General features: G+C 44.7%; 1 protein-coding gene across 1 annotated transcript in view; it reads left to right on the top strand.

Annotated features, from left to right (window-relative positions):
* LOC126212752 (uncharacterized) overlaps nt 1-21,722 on the top strand; it is a 408,628-nt gene that overhangs the window by 83,064 nt on the left and 303,842 nt on the right. Inside the window, exon 2 of the mRNA XM_049940160.1 lies at nt 20,106-20,243. Coding sequence (XP_049796117.1) covers nt 20,106-20,243 — 138 coding nt within the window. The remainder of the gene's footprint in view (nt 1-20,105; nt 20,244-21,722) is intronic.

Here is a 21,722-nt window from a genome sequence, read left to right as displayed (position 1 = left end):
TTACTTGTAGCGTTACATGTCAGCTTCGTGGCGAAGTGCCCATCACCTCGCTAAGGACTATTCTTATTGAATGTACACATTTTGGTAAGACACTACGCAAAACTCAAAAAGTTTGCATCGAAAATTAGGGGTCGCTATGATTTTGCGTTTGGTGCGTATTACACCATATGTTGCTGCGTATGAAATTTAGCTAACAAGCTGAATTTTTGTTTAGACTTGGGAGGAGATCTCTATCTGCCTCCGATCTCGAGAAAATGGATCCCATGTAGCGCGCTCACTTCCGATCTCACGCCCGCGAGAATGAAATACTCGCAACATCTCTCGTATCTCCTAAACCGCTCGAGACATCGAAACGAAAGTTTGGCGAATGATGGTACATAAGGAGAAGAGTGTTTTGCCAATTATTAAACACACGGCACTTTCTTATCTATGGCGATATATCACTACTTATACTTTTTTGTTTATTTCACTCCAGTGACTGTAATTTTTAAGAGTTACCCACAGCTAGCGAAACAAGAGCTTTCTAGTATGAAAATAAACATGAAATTTCTTCTTTTATGTTACTGCAAACCGATACTATGAGGTTTTTCGTAAGCTAATGAGCTCTGTGATTGCCAATTACTTGTTTAATGAGGCCCTCCGTTTAGGAATTCTGTCTGAATAGCTGATGTGAGATGAGTTTGGCAAATTACATTGTGACAAAGGAAGTACAATTAAACCAGTCACCAAGAGAAATGTGGCCTTTACTCATAAATGGTGATGCTTCTTCGAATGACAAAAGGTTAACAACTCACACAAAAACAGATTGGCAATTATGTTGGAATTTTGGTGGAATCCCCGTAACCCATCGTATTTTTAACACTGAGCGACGCGAATGGAAACTTACCAAAGGATTTTATTCCTTCTCTTGATCTGAGAAGTATTAAAATAGTGACGAGCGTTCCTTCAGGCGGAATGATAGGCACGTGCCAGATACTGTTTACTCACCTAGGGCTTGGCAAACTGACAATGCGTGATCGCGAATAAAATAGTTGTTATTGAGATAAATAAACAATTGATCTGTCGCACAACACAATGGTCAGTGTATCGTCAGCAGCGAAGGATAATGCGCGCGACAGGAATCCACAAACTAGCCATGTGTGCCTTGTGAGATGGAGTTCGAAAAACATTGTCGTGAAAGTAGATCTGCCTTTGTCAGCAGCACATTTCAACAAATTAAATATATCTAATCATAACACTCTTTTAGGATATTCCTTCTTTCGTGATAATACCGACCATTTTCTTCATTTGTATAGCCTGTTGTTGTACAATTAGTTTATTAATGCTGATAATGTCCATGCAACAATTGAAATGCTTTTTCTCATCATCATGGCGAACCAATTAAAACATTGTTATTTGTGACTGCTTTTCGACTGTTTCTAGCTTGCAGTGGAAATGTGATGTTCACATGCATGTAGTACAGTGTGTCGTATTACATTATTACACCCATATCAGAGTAATCACAGTGAAACTTCTATACTTCAGAGCTTGGACGCTTTTTACCACAAGAACAATGGGATCACACCTGTGGAGATTATCCCTTTCTTATTTTTGTAACAGATCGTACAGATACGCTAGCTTACTAGGCAGCGAGAATATAACCTTGTTTTACTTTCCTGCCTTGATTCTTAATCACATGATTTTATAATATTCCTTGCTTCCTTATTCACTACCCTCTGTCCCTTCTTGCGATCTGAAAACATCGCGGAGGCATATGATACAATTCCAGCGGCCAATGGCTCATCAGTTACTGGGCAATGAAATTCAGTACACAGTAAGGCAAAATTTATTGTATTGGCAATACTACCACTGCTGATATGCGCCGTTCCGATGTGAGCATATGGCCGGGCTACTTTTGCGCTCCCCGCCTCGATTTCCCACGGTGCTAGCGAGGCAAGCGCGAGAAACTGTGCCTCAACCACAACGCCGCGCGACCTGGCGCAGGCGCGCGTCGCGTCCCAGTCGCGTCGCGTCGCAATTTGCGCGGTCCCATTTGAACCTGTGATGTTACAAAAACGCGCGCTGCGCTGCGTCGCGCCACACGCGCTATACGCGTCTCAATTCGCGCCTAGAAAGTGTGTCTGTTAGCTATATATGAATAGCAGCAAGATGCTATTGGGAAAAATTTTACTGTCGCGCGCAAGCTGCCATATTCACTAGGAGCGAACCGGGGTATCTGCCCCGGGCGGCAATTTCAGTCAAACATTAATCGCCTTGCAGAAAAATTAAGTTATTTTTGTCTGTTTTTATTAATCTTTTCCGCTGAGGCAGTCAATTTATTTGTAACGAAATGCTTAATTCCACACTATTGGCTAGTTTCAACTGTTCTCTGCATTTCAAAAGAGCATGTTTTCGTCTTCTTGCAAGTATGGCATTATGCCATAATAAAGAACCAAAAATGAAATAATACAGTACTGGTATGCCAAGAAAATGTACAACCGAATCTGGACGTACGAATGTGCACTTTATACCGAATTATGCACGTTAGTATGGTTAACGAAATTCCGATGCTCTTGGAATATTCTCTGATGTCTTTTTTCTTTTATGACGTAACGTAAGATCTTTCAATGTTTTACACGTACGAACATACGGGCTTCTTGCGTCATCGTAGCTGCGCAAGCGGTGTGACTCCTGTAATTGGCGCTCTCTGGCAACTGCTGAAACGAACCTCTTTCTAACAGGTCGCAGGAAAATATTGCGAATGTGTGAGGAAAGCGTTACTTTCAAAGTAAACTTCCTTTTACCCAAGATGTACTATGTGCGATGAATTTCTTTAATCACAGAGCGTTTGACTCTCATTTAACAATCAACTCTTTGAGGATGACCATTTAGAAAAATTTCGAACCCATTAGATCATACATTTATGTCGTTATTAAAAATTTTACTGGCACATTTGTGTGATGTATCTTAAAGTGTAACACGCACAAAGAAGATCGACGTTATACGTGAAAGTTGAGCTTCTCTTGCAGCTTATTAATCGTTGATACCAATATTGTATGTGAAAGCTTTGCTTTTCTTGTAGCAACACTATGTATATTAATTTAAACCACTAACTTTTCCTATTCGTGTGTATGCGCTACTTAACAGTGATAATGATATTGGCTGACGACATGACGTGTCCTATGCATTGAATATCCGCTGTATCGGCTGGCGAGATCACGTGACGTGAGCTACGACTGGCTTACGAAAGCACGTTGCAATCTCGACAAATTGATAAGTTTTACAGTTCCGACGAAAAGTATACTGTCACTCAACACGGAAAAAAGTGTATTTTCGTCCGGGAGAAAGTGTATTTTTAACCGGGAAATGCGGGAGAAATCCGGGAATTTTTTTTCCTTGTGCACGTATACACCCTGTATTGAGACAGTTGAAGTTGGGAAAGGTTTTCACCAGGAAGAGTCTGAAAGTGTTGAAAGATGGCCACAAAAAGAATGGCACATACTTTTCAGTAAACTTTTGGATTGATATGAGAATTCTGTAAATGAATTCATTGCAAGGGTGGAATGTAATGGGAGATGGAACATAGTTGTATCACTTTGAACTGGTGACGAAAAGAGGATTTATGCAATAACGTTATGCAAACTCCCTAAAAAAGAAGAAATTCAAATACATATATCTCACACAACATGCAGGGATGCATTCCTGTCTGGAAATAGAGGGAAAGAGGTCCTATGAACATTTTTCTGAAAGTGGATAGTTTGTGTGGAATGACAACAAACCGTCCCAGAACACAGTACAGAGCTGCATTGCATCCGTGTCACAACAGATGTTCAAAGTGGCCTCCACGGGGTTACAAATGATAAGGATAGTAGAAGTTGTTATGCAGGATACACATAATCATACTTTGGCTTACTCTGCATTGGCGGGCTGCTCCCCTGGAGCCTGTACTAGGGTTCTTCTCAGTATCCTGTAGAACTGGTCCACCAAATCTGGCGTAGGCACAGTCCGTCACCTCACTCCACATTTGTCTGTCTGAAAGGACCCACGATCACACAAACCCCCTAAAAGGGCTTGAAATGTTACGTGATGTGGTTGATGTCTGTGAAGATACTTGTTTTAGTATAGCTGTGCTGCCTCTCGACCGTTTCTGTCTGTTTAGCCGTACACAATACCATATCATCTTGTTCCCGACATGAGTACCAGACCATTCTACTGGTTACATGTGATTCTGATGAAGGTGAGATGAAATGCTTAGGACAATGCAAACACTCTGCCCCTGAATGAAGAAAATCTCTGACCCAGACAGGAATCAAACCCAGGAACTTGCAATGGGGAGGCAGTGATGGTAACTGCTAGACCACAAACTGCTGACCAGCTGGGTGGTGTAGGGGGGGGGGGGAGTGGGGGAGAGAGAGAGAGAGAGAGAGAGAGAGAGAGAGAGAGAGAGAGAGAGAGAGAGAGAGAGAGAGAGAGGTAGGTTGCATTTTCAGGGTAGCTGCTTCTCTCTTAATGTCTTTACTGCTTCTGCTTATTCATCTAGAATTTCACTCATTCTGTGTCCCCAAAGCTTCTCCCTTATTATGGGATGCACAAAGCATGCTATGAATGAATAGAAACAAGGAATCTAGTTGGCATGTAAACAGGAATTTCAAATAAGTCTAATATTCGTTTTTGTGTATTTGTAAGGCCTTCCAGTTGAATGTTCATTAAAACAAACTTGTGGAGAATTGTTTAGTTAATGTAACAGATTAATCGCTGTTACCTTTTTTATAACTTATTAAGTGATTCAGTGTCCCCTTGAAGATGTCATTTTTCCTTTATTGCTTGTATGATTGTACCATTTCACTCATAGACTATTATCAAGTATTTTTTTAAAAAATGTCGATGGCACATTATCCCATACAGAAAATGCAGTATTTAAGTAGACTTGTAATTTTTTCGTACTAATGAAAGTAAAACAGGGAATGCTTAAAGGAGAATGAAGCAAACTAGAATACGGTATGAAGTGTGCATTGAAAAATATAGGCTGGTGTATTTACATAAATAAAGGTGAAGTTGTATTGTAATTAAATCTTGAAAGTCCTGAGTAGCATGCAAATAATGGAAGGATATAGAAGACTTTGGTTTATAGTTCAAGCCTCGACTGGTCGACATACACGTAGGCAAGATTGAATTTGTTTCTAAGCCTACGGACACTTTCTTCGGGGGGAATCGAGACAGTGGAATGAATTTTCCGTAGAGGAATATTCCACTGCTCAAAAGAATTAGGGGAACCTGCCTCTGGGTTTCTGCCACACACCACTGAAGAACAATTGATGAATGGATACGTTACCAAATTATATCTTTTACCTTTCACAAATTAAGTACGCAGTAGAACAGTACATCCTAGTTCATTTACATAACGTGAAGTGAAATGTCAGACAGGTGTCAAAAACAAAGTGGAAACAATCATTAATCCCATCATCCTGAGTGCTTTTTGTTGGATTTTGAAAGCTTCAATAATGTGAATGCCTCCTGTGAGCATTTATCACCACCAGACGCCTCCATGGTGTCCTCCATGTAAGTCTACAGAGGTGACCTTGTGGTATCTTTTCGAATTCTTCTACAACATTCTTCAGATAATTTGGAGAATCTGTGGTGGAACAGGATGACCACACACACATCTACCAAGCATGCTGACTGAGCAAGGTGGTGCAGTGGTTAGCACACTGGACTCGCATTTGGGAGGATGTTGGTTCAATCCAGTCCGACCTTTCTGATTTAGGTTTTCCGCGATTTCCCAAAATCGCTTCAGGCAGATGCTGGGATGGTTCCTTTGACAGCGCACAGCTAATTTCCTTCTCTCTCCTTTCCTAATCCAATGAGACCGTTGACCTCCCTGTTTTGTCTCTTCCCCCCTAAATCGACCCAACCGGAGCAGCTGTTCTCGGTGGGTTAAGGTCAGGACTCACTGCTGGCCATTCCATTACATCAGTGTCTAGCCATCACAAGACATCCCTAGTGATACCTCCACACGGGCCCTGACATTATCGTGCACGAGAAAGAATTTGGGACCATCACCCTACGCAACAGCTACCACATTTCCCAGCAGCACCTTTTCGATGTACTGTGTGGCAGTAAGCTAACCGTGGATGACAGTAAGATCCGTACGGCTGTCAACAATGATGCCTCCATACACCATCACAGTACTTTGGCCATATCCGTCGATATCCTGGACGACATTTGGCTGGACCACTCGCCACGGGATCTCCTTATACAAACACAGCCATCACCTTGCATTAGAGGAAATCTGGATTTGTCTGTGGATAATGTTTCTCCAGTGACGAAGTTGCCATTTAACAACATGGGAATAGCAGAACTGGAGGCGAGCTTCGAGATGTCGTGTCAGGCAGGGTACTCGAAAAGGAGTCTGGATCGTTTGGACCTTTCTTGTAACCTATTCCTTACAGTCTGATCGGACAAGGGCATGCAGTGACCCTTTGAAGATTGTCTTGCAGTGCTCTGGTTGTAGCTGTATGATGCCACAATGCAAAGATAGCCAGGTGTCGGTCTTCGCGTGCGGTGGCAGAGCATTGGCGACCTTCTCCAACTCGCCTTGTGTTCTTATTTCTCGCCCCCTGATGTGTTCACACCCTATGAGCAACACATGGAGACACATTGACACACACACAAAATTCAAGCTTTCGCAACCAACCGTTGCTTCGTCAGGAAAGAGGGAAGGAGAGGGAAAGACGAAAGGATGTGGGTTTTAAGGGAGAGGGGAAGGAGTCATTCCAATCCCAGGAGCGGAAAGACTTACCTTAGGGGGAAAAAAGGACAGGTATACACTCGCGCCCCCCTCCCCCCCCCCCCCACCACACACACATCCATCCGCACATACACAGACACAAATAGACATTTGTAAAGGCAAAGAGTTTGGGCAGATCTCATCCTTGATGATTAAAACTCTCCTGAGTTTTATGCTGCCCTATTGTATAAAATACATTAATTATAATCTTAAAACCAATGTTTTGAATGTATTCCAGTGGCCTTCCTCAGGGCAAGACATAACTAAGTATTTTCTAAATGTATCATATTTATGGTGAGTAGCAGTCTATTGTTTATATGATATTTAGGCTCACTGGCTAGATGCAGACTTGCTTTCTTACCTCGAGTAGCCTCTGCTAGTACTTGATTAATCTCTGCTCTGATGTTTCTGGTTCCATGACATACAAGTGTGGGACACTGGGACTGTCACAGATGTAAACACGAGTAACAGTGACCTGGGGTTCTTTTGTAATAGTTTATGCACTGTATCGTGGTAGTTGACCACGGGCGTAAAGAATTTAGAACTTAGACCACCCAAAGATTGGCAGTGCAGGGGAACGAGCCCCACCTCCCTCTTTCGGGGCTGGTAGGCCTTTTAAGGTCAATGATTTGTTCGATACATAATTGTCCTTTTAGTCCACATTCCATTGTACGAGGGTTGGAACTTTAACAGTGGCAACTATTTATTTACAGCTCGTACAAAATAGATACGTGTTTCAAAGTTTAACTGACCTTCAAAGTAGTCACCAACATTGTGTATAACGCGTTGCCAGTGATGTGGAAGTCGTAGGATACTCTTAGCAGTGACAATTGTGTTGACAGTTCGAGCGGCACGATCTATTGCCCAGCAAATTTGTAATAGTTCTGAAGTGAATGCCGTGAAGTGTTTCCTTCAGTTTAGAAATCGAGTTGAAGTCACGAGGGCTTAAGTCAGGGGAGTGCAGTAGGTGGTATAGCACTTAGCAGCCCCAACAGTCAAACAAATCAGTAACAGCTTGCATCCACACGCTTTCCTGTAAAATGATGGTCAGATCCTCCAGAGAGTGTCATCACTTCTGTCTCTAAGCTGGTCGTAGGTTGTGTTCCAAAAATGAACAGCATAGAGACAGAAGTGGTGACACGTTCTGCAGGACCTGACCATCATTTTACAGGACAATGCTCAGGCACGTACAGTGCAAGCTGTTACTGGTTTGTTTGCCGGCCGCTATGGCCGTGCGGTTCTAGGCGCTTCAGTGTGGAAACGCGTTACCGCTACGGTCGCAGGTTCGAATCGTGCCTCGGGCATGGATGTGTGTGATGTCTTTAGGTTAGTTAGGTTTAATTAGTTCTAAGTTCTAGGCGACTGATGACCTCAGAAGTTAAGTCGCATAGTGCTCAGAGCCATTTTTTTGTTATTGGTTTGTTTGACTCATGGGGTTGCTAAGTGCTATACCACCTACTGCACTCCCCTGACTTGAGCCCTCGTGAGTTCAAGTCGATTTCTAAACTGAAGGAAACACTTCACGGCCTTCGCTTCAGAACTGCTACAGATTCGTCGGGCAATAGACCGCGCCGCTCGAACTGTCAACGCAACTGGCACTGCTAAGAGTATCCTACGACTTTCACATCTCTGGCGACGGGTTATACACAATGATGGTGACTACTCTGAAGATCGGTTAAACTTTGAAGTATGTATCTATTTTGTACAAGCTGTAAATAAATAGTTGTCAGTGTTTAAATTCCAACCCTCGTATATACCAAGTTTATATCCAGTTGCGTCTTTGCCTTTATCTGAAGTGCTTGCAAAAGAATCTTTCGTGTTATTGAGAAGAATGACCTGCCGCAGTATATGCACACGTCTGCTTTCACTCATTTTTTGTGAATGAGATGAATCTGGACTGATGTCCAGTCACTTAGCAGCTTCGCTATTTTCTACGTGTCTCGGATGAGCTGTCTGTTAGCTTGCTAGTTGGTAGTATTACTATTATTATAAATATGATCATCAGAGAAATAGGCATCGGTAACATTGAGAAGCAACTGGAAGAATTGAAAACAAATAAGCCACCAGGCCCAGATGGCATCTCCAATTGGACTGACAGAGAGTACTCTTCCGCACTGGCCCATTATTTAGCATGCATTTTTTTACGTCCATATGCTAGACGGTAGTCTGTATTGCAAGCATTTGTCGATAATTCAACAGCTAGTTTCACAATTAATATTTATTACAGTTTCACCACCGAAAAGTAAAGTTCCAGGTAAGAAAATGACAGAAAATTATCGTCCTTAATCGATACGAACGTAGCAACTCTGAGAGTTCGTTGCTATCTGGATCGTAACATAATCACTGCCTCGCAACTAAACCGTAGCAGTACTACGCTGCTTACATCTATACTTTCCCCTCTTTGGGGAAGTGTGAGGGGGAGTTTGTAGCCTTTCGCCTTTTACTCCCCTGTGAACGTGTGTGTGTGTGATTTTTTTTTTCTATAGTTTTTTGGTGTCTGTGACTTGAGATGTTTGTTGTGAGTGAGTCTGGTACTTGCCTGAGGTAGGCGAAAAGATTGGTGTTATGTGGGAAGGAACTGGATTAGGGATTGGGTTTTGGGATTTTCTCTTCGACTTAATCGTCGAAGATCGTCATAGGGCGCTTATGCTTATCGCGGGACATGTCATACCGACCTAGGGAGTGGATGAGCGCGTTACCGGATCTGGAAGAACCCTCATAGAAGGCCCTTGCCAGATCCTGGAAACGCTCTCTCAGGAGTGGGATTTCGGCTGCGGCGTGCAAGTCGTCCGTGGGGAATCCATAAGGTAGACGCAGCGCCCTTCTGAGGGCGCGGTTCTGCAGCCTCTGGAGTTTGTCCAGGTGCTGCTTTGCCGCGTATCCCCAGACAGGGCACGCATACTCCATCACCGGCCTGATCAGGGCCTGGTATACATTTACTGCTACTGGGCAAGGAAGGGAGCTGGTTGTGTTCAGGATAGGGTATAGGATGGACATTCTGGCGCAGACCTTCCTGTGGACCTCGTCTATGTGGGGTTTCCACGTAAGACGAGAGTCCAAGGTTACGCCAAGGTACTTGGCGGTTCTGCGCCAGGGGAGTTGGGTTCCATTTAGGTGGAGGTGGTGGGGGGGAAGTTGAGGAGGTTAGCGCCTTCCGGGCCTTTGGGTAATCAGCATTGCCTGCGTCTTCTCAGAGTTGATGGTGATGCGCCAGCGACGGGCCCATGTTTCCGTGTCATCTAGAACCTTTTGTAGCCTACGGATGACCAGGTCCTTGTTCGCGTTTCTCGTGTAGAAGGCTGTGTCGTCGGCGTACTGCGCAGTGTGCACCAGGGGGGCCGTTGGTGTGTCCGCAGTGTACAAACTGTACAATACGGGCCCCTGGACCGATCCCTGTGGCACCCCAGCACGAATACGCCTTCTGGTGGAGGTGGCAGTTTCTACTTTGACGGAGAAAGTCCTATTCGTGAGATAGCTCTTGATCAGCTGAACTATGCTCCCGGGAAACCCTTGTGTATACAACTTGTAGAGTAGCCCTCTATGCCATACTGAATCAAAGGCTTTGGCTACGTCTAGTAGCACTATCCCGCAGTAGCCTCTGTGGTTGAAGCCCTCTGTGGCTGCTTCAACCATTCTCATAACCTGTTGTGGGGCAGAGTGGTTCTGCCGGAACCCAAATTGGAAATCCGGCAGAATTTGCTCTCTGGTGATATGTTCTTGTATGGGTCTTAGTAGGAGGCGCTCATAGATCTTGCTGAGAGTTGGCAAGAGGCTAATCGGCCTGTAGTGCTGCGGGAATAGAGGGTCTTTCCCTGGTTTGTGTATTGCGACCACTTCCGCATGTTTCCAGCAAGCTGGGAAAACACGGGATCGAGTAATCTCGTTGAGGACGTTCGCGATGTGTGTGATTGCTGTAGGTGGGAGATTTTTAACTAACTGATTAGTGACACTGTCGTGCCCTGGTGCCCTTTTTGTAGGGAGGGACCTGATTACTCTTGCCACGTCCTCGGGGGCAAAAAGTATGGGTTCCTCCTCTGGGTCCTCCTCGGCATTGAGGAAGACAGTCAGTTGACGACTGACTACCTCTTCATGCTCTTCATCCTGGGGTTGTGCCGCTTGGAACTGCTTCTCTAAGGAGTCGGCGAGGGCGTTGGCCTTTCCAGCATGGCTGTAGACCAGTCCGCGCTCGCCATGCAGTGGCGGCATCCTAGCGCGTCGTTTTGTAAACTGTTTGGTCGCGTGCCATAGTGTATGATCGTCTACTTTGAGAGCTGTGAGGCGGTTTTGCCATTGCTGGTTTCTGTGCTCATTGAGCGCAACCTTCAGCTCTCTCTGTAGTCGATTGAGCAGCCTCCTGGTGGCCTGATTTCTGGTGATCTTCCACTCTTTTGCCACTCTGTTCTTATGTCGAATTTGAGCTAGCAAGTGTTCCGGGAGCTGTATTTGCGGCGGTGGGCCATCCCTTTGTGGAGGGGTGGCTTCTTCCGCTGCCTGCAAGATGGTGCCTGTTAGGTCTTGTAGCGCTTGTTCTACTGTTTCGGCAGTAGGTGGCGGAGCGCGAGCGATATCAGAGGCGACAGCTTCCTGGTATCGCTCCCAGTCTGTACGTTTGTACGACGTCTGGTACCGTGGGAGTGCTACCCATTCTCCCACATCGACCTCCAGAATCACTGGGTTGTGGTCGGAGGACATTCTGTTGATCGTCCTTGCGGCCACGAACCCTGCGATCCTCCTAGTGAGAGCTATGTCTAACACGTCGGGCCTGCCTCCATTTTTTGGAAAATGTGTGGGCTCGACTGGACCCCATGTTTCGAAGTGGTGGGTGCGCGCTAGTTGTTGCAGTTTGGCGCCTGCTCTGGAGGTTACTCTAGAATTCCAATCAGGATGTTTGGCATTGAAGTCTCCCCCTATTATGAGTTTGCCTTCAATTTGCCCTAGAGCAGCTATGTCTCCCTCATCTAACTGGTCATGTGGGGGTCGGTAGACTGCAACAATTGTTAGGGGTCCAGTGGCAGTGGTTACTTCCACCGCCACTGCTTCGATTTTGTTGGTAGCTGGTAAGAATACCTGGTGGTGGGGGATCCCTCTTTTTACATATATGGCCACTCCTCCGCCTTGGGTTGGCCTGTCTTTGCGGTAGGTAACGTAGTTGGGAACTGTCGCTTTTATTCCCGGTTTTAGGTGGGTTTCTCCCATCATGCATATGTCGATGGAGAACTCCTTCATGAGTTCTCTGAACTCGACCGCTTGATTAACAATGCCGTCTGCGTTAAAGACGCACATTGTCAGGCCTTGAATATTCGGTCGTCTATTCATGATGGGGTTTTGGTGCTACTGAGGAAGTCGCAGAGGGGAGCGACTGCTGGACTGTTGCCTGAAGGGCGACGAGGATCTGTGTGTTCTGCCTCTGACCGTAGCAGTGGGTTACACACAAAGTGCTGATGGCTTCCGGGCAGTGCAGAGTCAGCTGTGTTCCACAGGTGACCTGCGTGAGTGGTTGCTGGAGCGCGCACTGCGGCTTTAAGTATACCGCTCCAGGAGAATACCTGCGGACTGTCGAGGATCACGTGATCCGTGAATGTAATATTATCCGTGATAGCTAGTTAGTATTTAAGTTAGAACACAATAAATTTTCTGTAGACAGAAAACCTATTATGCTCGGTGCAACAGGGATGTAGAAAGTGTTCCTTGTGCAAAATTAAACTCGGCCGTTTCTTGCACTTGATCCTGTGAACCGTGGGCAGATTCCATATTCCTAGATTTCAGCAAAGCCCCACTGCAGACTTTTAACAAAGGTACCCGTATAAGGAATACGTTCTCAGGTATAAGAGTGGCTTAAAGACTCTTCAAGTAAAAGAACCCAGTAAGTGGCCCCGGATGACGAGTGTTCGTCGGACAAAAGGGTATCGTCAGGAATGCCTCAGGAATGTGTGATAGGACTGATCTTGTACTCTGTGTACACAAATGATCTGGCAGACAGGATGAGCAGCAATCTGCAGCTGTTTGTTCGTGATGCTGTGGTGAACATGTAGGTGTCATTGTTGAGTGACTGTAGGAGGGTGCAGGATGACTTCGATGAGATTTCTTTGGTGTGATGAGTGGCAAATTGCCCTAAATGTGGACAAATGTAATTCAGTGTAGATGAGTTGGAAATACGATTCCTGTTGTTCATATTCAGTTGGTGTGATTCGTGACACACTCGTGTTGATTAAATTCAAGTATCTAGGTGTAACAGTCCAAAGCAAAGTGAGATGGAATGAGCAGGTAAGGTCAGTTTGTAACCTCCCCCTCACTTATCGACCTTAATGACAGTGAAACATTAAACCTCGTGTACCTAATGGAAGTTTGGGAAAATCAATCGTCACCAAAGTTAATCTGTCGGTAAAGAGGGAGGAAAGGGTTACATCTAAATGAAAGGAAAAATGCAAATGAAACTGGTGGAAATTAATTTTTAAAAGGGGTGAAGTTAATAAAGAAAGTAAATGTGCGGCCGTTACGTTAACAATTAACTAGCGGTAATTAGATATTTGAGATTTGGGGGAAATTACGGTCGCCAGTCCTATGGACAATTACTATAGTAACTGAAAAAGAAAGGTTATTACACATATAATTAGCACTAGAAGCGTGGCAACTGAAGGTTGACACGTGTAGTGTGAAAACTGAAAGTTTTTCAGAAGTAATAAATTTCGCTACACTCTGACTTAATTTAGCAAAAGAATTAATAAAACCGGAAAATCGAAAGTTAATTTAGTGACTGAAATTAATAGTGAACTTTGTTTGTGAAGCACTACGAAATTCAATAAAATAAGGTTAGTCTTGGGCTACCTCGACAATCATTTCAAAAGCTACTTGAATCTGTGCAATTTAGAAATAAGAGATTTAACTTTGAACTTGAATTAAATGATTCTGAACAATTAACAATAGTAAAATTTAGTACGTACCAAGCTGAGCTGCAGTCACAGGTAAGCTAAAGCACTCTTAATTTGTGCTTGAGTAATCTAAATATTGTAGCCAGCTATGAATACTTTAACTGTACTTTGAAATTAAAGCAGTGAAATCGAATGATATTACTTTAATGCTGGCGTTTGAATTTCAACGATACTCGGGTTCATTCCGGAAAAGGAAGGGACACTGCTTGGTAATGCAATTGGGACAATGAGCAACAAAGGTTCATGCTACGTTGCTGTAATTTAGTGAGAAAAATTTAACAGTTTGAAAAGCTGAGGTCTGCCATACAGTTCTAAAACTTTACGTGCTTCCAGTCTTCCTTGTTGGTTGATTGAGGGTTTGAAGTCGTCGATCGAGGAGGTGGCGACAGTCACTCGTTGTCGGCCGTCACTGTTGCAGAAGCTGGATGTTGGCGCGCCTTCTTCTCGACACGGTCTCCAGCCGAAACGGGCTCTTGATGTGTGCCAGCTAACGCTTCCCGTCCGCGACACCGTGTCAGAAACTATCAAAGCAAGTCGAGCGCAATTACATGCTGCCAAACCCCGAAAGCGCGGCAACTCGAGGGAGCGTCGCACAACACACCTGCTCCACTGCCCTCCTCCAGCCAGACTCTGCTCTGCTCTGCCCGCGCTCCACGCGGCAGAGTTAACACTACCAAAGGTCCTAAACACTTTTGTTCTCCACACGACCTATCGATGTATTCGTTCGATAGCATAGTTTTCCCTAGGCAAGACCCAGCGTAAAAATACAAATAGTATTTACAAAACAAACCAATTATACATCGATATATATACAAATAGTAAAACAATTACAATATATAAAGACACAGAAATGTCATATCTTCAGGTAACAAAATAAGGAAAAAAATTTGCAGTGCAATAGATGGAAATAGGAGGATATGCATTTCCGGCGTTACAAGTTGTAGAGCAGGCAAATTGTCACCTTTTTTTGTGAGGATTATAGGAAAGTGTAGCTTATCTGTAAAAGAGACCGTGTACAAAACACTAGTGCGGCCCATTCTTGGGAACTCCTTGAGTGTTTGCGATTTCCACCATTTCAATTAAAGGCAGACATTGAAATAGCTCAGCGATGTGCTGCTAGAATTGTTACCGATAAGTTCAATCAACCCACGAGTATTAAGGAAATGCTCTGTGAACTCAAATGGGAATCTCTGGAGGAAAGGTGGTGGTATTTTTGCGAAACACTATTGAGAATGAAACTTCCTGGCAGATTAAAACTGTGGGCCAGACCGAGACTCGAACTCGGGACCTTGCTCACAAAAGGCAAAGGTCTCGAGATCGAGTCTCGGTCCGGTACACAGTTTTAATCTGCCAGGACATTTCATATCACCACACACTCCACTGAAGAGTGAAAATCTCGTTCTGGAGACTGTTGAGAATGTTTTGGGAACTGACATTTCCAACTGACTACAGAACGAGTCTACTGCCGCCAACGTATTTTTCGTGCAAGGACTATGAAGACAAGATAACACAAACAATAGCTCCTATTGAGGTATATATGATGGTGGTTTTTAAAAGCCTGGTAAATTTCCATGAAAAAATGGAACAATTTTATTCCACTTTCATGGTTCATAAGCTTGATTATTCCAAGGATCATGTAAAGAATTTCAACAATTTATGGTGTACAGTTCATTATCGAAGGGCATCTGAATTGGTCAGTGCATCGACTGCGTCTGAAAATGGAGAGAGCCAAAGTTTCGCGCTGTTATTAAATGCTTTCATTCGAAGGGTTGGACTGCAGCCCAAATCGAAACAGAATTGGAAGGCTCAGTACCATCATTGAACACTAATCAAAATATCCACAGGTGTACTGCCGGTCTACAGTGTCCAACGGGCACAATATTTCGGCGATCATACATGTCGCCATCATCAGGTGAACTGACGGACTGAGCTCCTGTGAACGTGCCGGCACGGAGATCCGTACACTATGGCTGCTCAGGTGGAACTGGGTTCGGTCGCGGCGGCGGCGGCGGATTTAAATACCCTCCGCCCGCGGCGCGCTCACTCCGCCGTCCGCGCCCCGCGCCACGGTCGCGCGGTGGAACAGATTGCGACGGCGTCTGAGATGACGTCGGTGTGATGGCTCCGTCCGCCGTGGTCGTCACAACTATACATTTGCTCGATTTACTCTTGATTAACCCAATCGCTGGTTCCCAAGCCCTGCTAAGATTATAGCCACAGTCACGATTTATGAGGTCGTCATTGGTGCGAATTTCGATGGCCTCTCTAACAACGCTGTCCCAGTATCTCGACGTCTGTACCAGAATCCTCGTGCGTTCATACTCCATAGCGTGATTTTCCGACAAACAATGTTCAGCGACCGCCGACTTGCTCGGATACATCAGTCGAGTGTGCCTCTGGTGTTCACGGCATCTATCCTCGACGTTACGCATCGTCTGACCAATATACGACTTGCCACATTGACACGGAATCTGGTACACGCCGGCCTTCCTCAAACCGAGGTCATCTTTGGCGCTCCCCACCAGTGCACGAGTTTTATTCGGAGGACAAAACACCGTTCCGACCCGGTGTTTCTTCAAAATGCGGGCGATCTTTCCCGAGAGTGCGCCTGTATATGGGATAAACGCAGTGCCTACCTCCTCCCTCGTGATTTCATCCATATCCACAGGTTGTGCTGTAGTGGTTGGGCGGAGAGCACGTTGAATCTGCCACTCTGAGTACCCATTTTTTCGAAATACAGTTCTCAGATGTTCCAATTCCTGGGGTAGACTCTCTGCGTCAGAGATAGTGCGCGCCCTATGTACTAGAGTTTTAAGTACCCCATTCCTCTGTGAAGGGTGGTGGCAGCTGTCTGCGTGCAAATACAGATCAGTGTGCGTTGTCTTCCGATACACCCCATGACCTAGGGTGCCGTCAGGCCTTCTCTTGACCAAGACGTCAAGGAAAGGTAGTTTACCCTCCGTTTCAGTCTCCGCCGCCGCCGCCGCGACCGAACCCAGTTCCACCTGAGCAGCCATAGTGTACGGATCTCCGTGCCGGCACGTTCACAGGAGCTCAGTCCATCAGTTCACCTGATGATGGCGACATGTATGATCGCCGAAATATTGTGCCCGTTGGACACTGTAGACCGGCAGTACACCCGTGGATATTTTGATTATCAAATACGCCGTGAGAAACTCAAGAATCACATCATTGAACACTATTTGCCATTTACTTTTTATTAATGAATTTGAATGTGGTTGGAGAAGCACCGAAGATGAAACCTGGTCCAGCTGTCCAATTTAAGTTACGACAAAATAAACCATTGACAAAATCCACGATGTGGTAATGCGAGACCACTGAATAAAAATTTGTGAGATTGCTGAGACTGTAGGCCTGACTGAGTGCATAATATCCTACACAGAGAATGACCGTGTAGAAGCTGTGTGAGAGGTAGGTGCCGCAATTGCTCACATAAACAGAAGGTGCATCTGACACAACATTTCAACAAAAAGCCTGACGATGTTTAATGACAATTTGCAAGACTTTTTGTGCAGCTTTGTGATTGGTGATGAAATCAGGATCCATCATTACACACTAGACTCAAAAATGCTGTCAAAACAGGACACGAAGGCTGGTGAAAGTGCACCAAAAAGTCAAAAGTCATTTCGTCACCTGGTAATGTGATGGCCACTGTTTCTTGGGATTCTCCGAGGAATAATCCTCGTAGATTACTTGGAAAAAGGCAGAATCGTAAGGCTAGACCCTATTATGTTTTATTGTTGCATTGTTTGAAACTTGGGTTGGCTGAAGAAATACTAAATTTGGCACAAAAAAAGTGCTCTTTCACCAGGGTAATAAAACATCCCACACATCAGTGATAACAATGGTGAAAGTCCGTAATCTAGGCTTTGAGTTGGTCTCTCATCCACCTTCTCGCTTCCCACGCCCGGGTTCCCGGGTTCGATTCCCGGCGGGGTCAGGGATTTTCTCTGCCTCGTGATGGCTGGGTGTTGTGTGCTGTCCTTAGGTTAGTTAGGTTTAAGTAGTTCTAAGTTCTAGGGGACTTATGACCACAGCAGTTGAGTCCCATAGTGCTCAGAGCCATTTGAACCATTTTTTTCTCATCCACCCTATTCACCAGACTTAACCCCAAGTGACCCCTTCCTGTTCCCTAACTTGAAACTTTTTCGTACTGGGAAGAAATTTTTATCAAATGAGGAAGTGATGTATGCAGTCAACAAGTGTTTTGCAGAGCTTTTGACAAAACATATTTTTCTGATTGGGTGAATAGGCTGGAGGATCACTGGGTCGAGTGTGTATCCCTCAAAGGAGACAATGTCAGGTGAAATGTGTATGAAACAAACATTTTTTTTTTCCTGGAATTTTTACCAGTCTTATCAAACAACTGTCACGGATAATCGATTTTTCCCTCTCTCCGTTTGTGAGTGCAACAGGAAGGTTCAAATGGCTCTGAGCACTATGGGACTCAACTGCTGTGGTCATAAGTCCCCTAGAACTTAGAACTACTTAAACCTAACTAACCTAAGGACAGCACACAACACCCAGCCATCACGAGGCAGAGAAAATCCCTGACCCCGCCGGGAATCGAACCCGGGAACCCGGGCGTGGGAAGCGAGAACGCTACCGCACGAGCAACAGGAAGGGGAATGATTAGCTGTGGTACAAGGTACCCTCTGCCAAGCACTGTATGGCGGCTTGTGGAGAGTGTCTAGAACAAATGTAGATTGTTGTACGTTGTTGTTGTTGCCTTCAGTCCTGAGACTGGTTTGATGCAGCTCTCAATGCTACTCTATCCTGTGCAAGCTTCTTCGTCTCCCAGTACTTACTGCAACCTACATCCTTCTGAATCTACTTAGTGTATTCATCTCTTGGTCTCCCTCTATGATTTTTACCCTCCACGCTGCCCTCCAATACTAATTTGGTGATCCCTTGATGCCTCAGAACATGTCCTACCAACCTATATCTTCTTCTAGTCAACTTGTGCCACAAGCTTCGCTCCTCCCCAATCCTATTCAATACCTCCTCATTAGTTATGTGAGCTACCCATCTAATCTTCAGCATTCAAAAACTTCTATTATCTTCTTGTCCCAACTATTTATCATCCATGTTTCACTTCCATACATGGCTACACTCCATACAAATACTATCAGAAACGACTTCCTGACACTTAAATCAATACTCGATGTTAACAAATTTGTCTTCTTCAGAAACGCTTTCCTTGCCATTTCCAGTCTACATTTTATATCTTCTCTACTTCGACCATCATCAGTAATTTTGCTCCCCAAATATCAATACTCATTTACTACTTTAAGCATCTCATTTCCTAATCTAATTCCCTCAGCATCACCCGATTTAATTCGACTACGTTCCTTTATTCTTGTTTTGCTTTTGTTGATGTTCATCTTATATCCTTCTTTCAAAAGCTATGTCCATTCTGTTCAGCTGCTCTTCCAAGTCCTTTGCTGTCTCTGGCAGAATTACAATGTCATCGGTGAACCTCAAAGTTTTTATTTCTTCTCCATGGATTTTAATTCCTACTCCAAATTTTTCTTTTGTTTCCTTTACTGCTTGCTCAATATACAGATTGAATAACATCGGGGAGAGGCTACAACCCTGTCTCACTCCCTTCCCAACCACTGCTTCCCTTTCATGGCCCTCGACTCTTATTTAACTGCCATCTGGTTTCTGTACAAATTGTAAATAGCCTTTCGCTCCCTGTATTTGACCCCTGCCACCTTCAGAATTTGAAAGAGAGTATTCCAGTCAACATTGTCAAAAGCTTTCTCTAAGTCTACAAATGCTAGCAACGTAGGTTTGCCTTTCCTTAATTTTTCTTCTATGATAAGGCGTAAGATTAGTATTACCTCGTGTTCCAACATTTCTACGGAATCCAAACTGATCTTCCCCGAGGTCGGCTTCTACCAGTTTTTCAAAAAATGGCTTTGAGCACTATGGGACTCAACATCTTAGGTCATCAGTCCCCTAGAACTTAGAACTACTTAAACCTAACTAACCTAAGGACATCACACACACGCATGCCCGAGGCAGGATTCGAACCTGCGACCGTAGCAGTCCCGCGGTTCCGGACTGCAGCGCCAGAACCGCACGGCCACCGCGGCCGGCCTACCAGTTTTTCCGTTCGGCTGTAAAGAATTCGCGTTAGTATTTTGCAGCTGTGACTCATTAAACTGATAGTTCGGTAATTTTGACATCTGTCAACACCTGCTTTCTTTGGGATTGGAATTATTATTATTGTACATAAGGTGAGCTAAATTGAGATGATAGCTTTTGCACAGATAAAACTTATCAGGTTCCAGTGGTACATAACAGTTCTGTGGTACCCTGTGCCTTTTCCACTCGTACGCTCAGGAAACTGAGGCTCACACAGTTACCGCTTTTAATTACAGGTGCAGAATGTGCCACAACTCAAGTACGTCACCGAAGATGACCTGCACAGCATCGGGATGTCGCGGCCAGAAGTCCGGCGCCTCAACAAGTACTTCCAGAAGCACTTTCCACAGAACTACCTCTCCAAGCTCAAAAAGGTGAGCCTGTCTGTGTTCCATTACTACAGATATTTCCATTGTTGCTGGTTGCCTTTCTTGCTCACTCTTCTCTCCCCAATTCAGTCTGGCACGTTTGATGTGTCCCGCCACGGCCTCCTCTCCACTGCCAACCACTCTGTAACAGATGTGTGATAACAGTGTTGCACGGTGGTCACTTCTGCTACTAAAGCAGTGTTGCAATGTACGGTGAGGTTACAAGGGATGCTGTAATAGTGTAACTGATTTGCTGGATGTGGTAATGTTTACTGTGGAAGAACAGTTGGGGTGTAGCAAGCACAAGACAGTACAGGGTTATTACAAATGATTGAAGCGATTTCACAGCTCTACAATAACTTAGTTATTTGAGATATTTTCACAGTGCTTTGCACACACATACAAAAACTCAAAACGTTTTTTTAGGCATTCACAAATGTTCGATATGTGCCCCGTTAGTGATTCGGCAGACATCAAGCCGATAATCAAGTTCCTCCCACACTCGGCGCAGCATGTCCCCATCGATGAGTTCGAAAGCATCGAGCTCGCAGTTCTGGCACGTTTCTTGGTAGAGGAGGTTTAAACACTGAATCTTTCACATAACCCCACAGAAAGAAATCGCATGGGGTTAAGTCGCGAGAGCGTGGAGGCCATGACATGAATTGCTGATCATGATCTCCACCACGACCGATCCATCGGTTTTCCAATCTCCTGTTTAAGAAATGCCGAACATCATGATGGAAGTGTAGCAATTGTAAACGGTAAGGCTTCTGCTTTAGCCTTTTCCGTAAGATTTTTCAAACGGTCGTCTGTGGTACGTTTAGCTCCCTGCTTGCTTTATTCGTCGACTTCCGCAGGCTACGCGTGAAACTTGCTCGCACGCGTTCAACTGTTTCTTCGCTCACTGCAGGCCGACCCGTTGATTTTCCCTTACAGAGGCATCCAGAAGCTTTAAACTGCGCATACCATCGCTGAATGGAGTTAGCAGTTGGTGGATCTTTGTTGAACTTCGTCCTCAAGTGTCGTTGCACTGTTATGACTGACTGATGTGAGTGCATTTCAAGCACGACATACGCTTTCTCGGCTCCTGTCGCCATTTTGTCTCACTGCGCTCTCGAGCGCTCTGGCGGCAGAAACCTGAATTGCGGCTTCAGCCGAACAAAACTTTATGAGTTTTTCTACGTATCTGTAGTGTGTTGTGACCATATGTCAATGAATGGAGCTACAGTGAATTTATGAAATCGCTTCAATCATTTGTAATAGCCCTGTATATTTATGGAGTCACCTTCTTGATAAAGAGAAGAGGCAGCACATAACAGTTTCACATTGAATTACTAAGTTACATAATTGCGTATGTCTCCGTCCATAACTTGGTACATATGTTAATAATGTAAGGTGTGCTTGTCTTGCTAATCATTGGATTTGCTGGGTATCTGATCACTGAAATAGGAGTACTCCATAAACATAAGAGCTCTTCAAAATAGT

The sequence above is a fragment of the Schistocerca nitens genome, chromosome 11 (genome assembly GCF_023898315.1).
Source record: "Schistocerca nitens isolate TAMUIC-IGC-003100 chromosome 11, iqSchNite1.1, whole genome shotgun sequence".
NCBI lineage: Eukaryota > Metazoa > Arthropoda > Insecta > Orthoptera > Acrididae > Schistocerca > Schistocerca nitens.
This window is presented reverse-complemented; position numbering and strand designations above follow the sequence as displayed.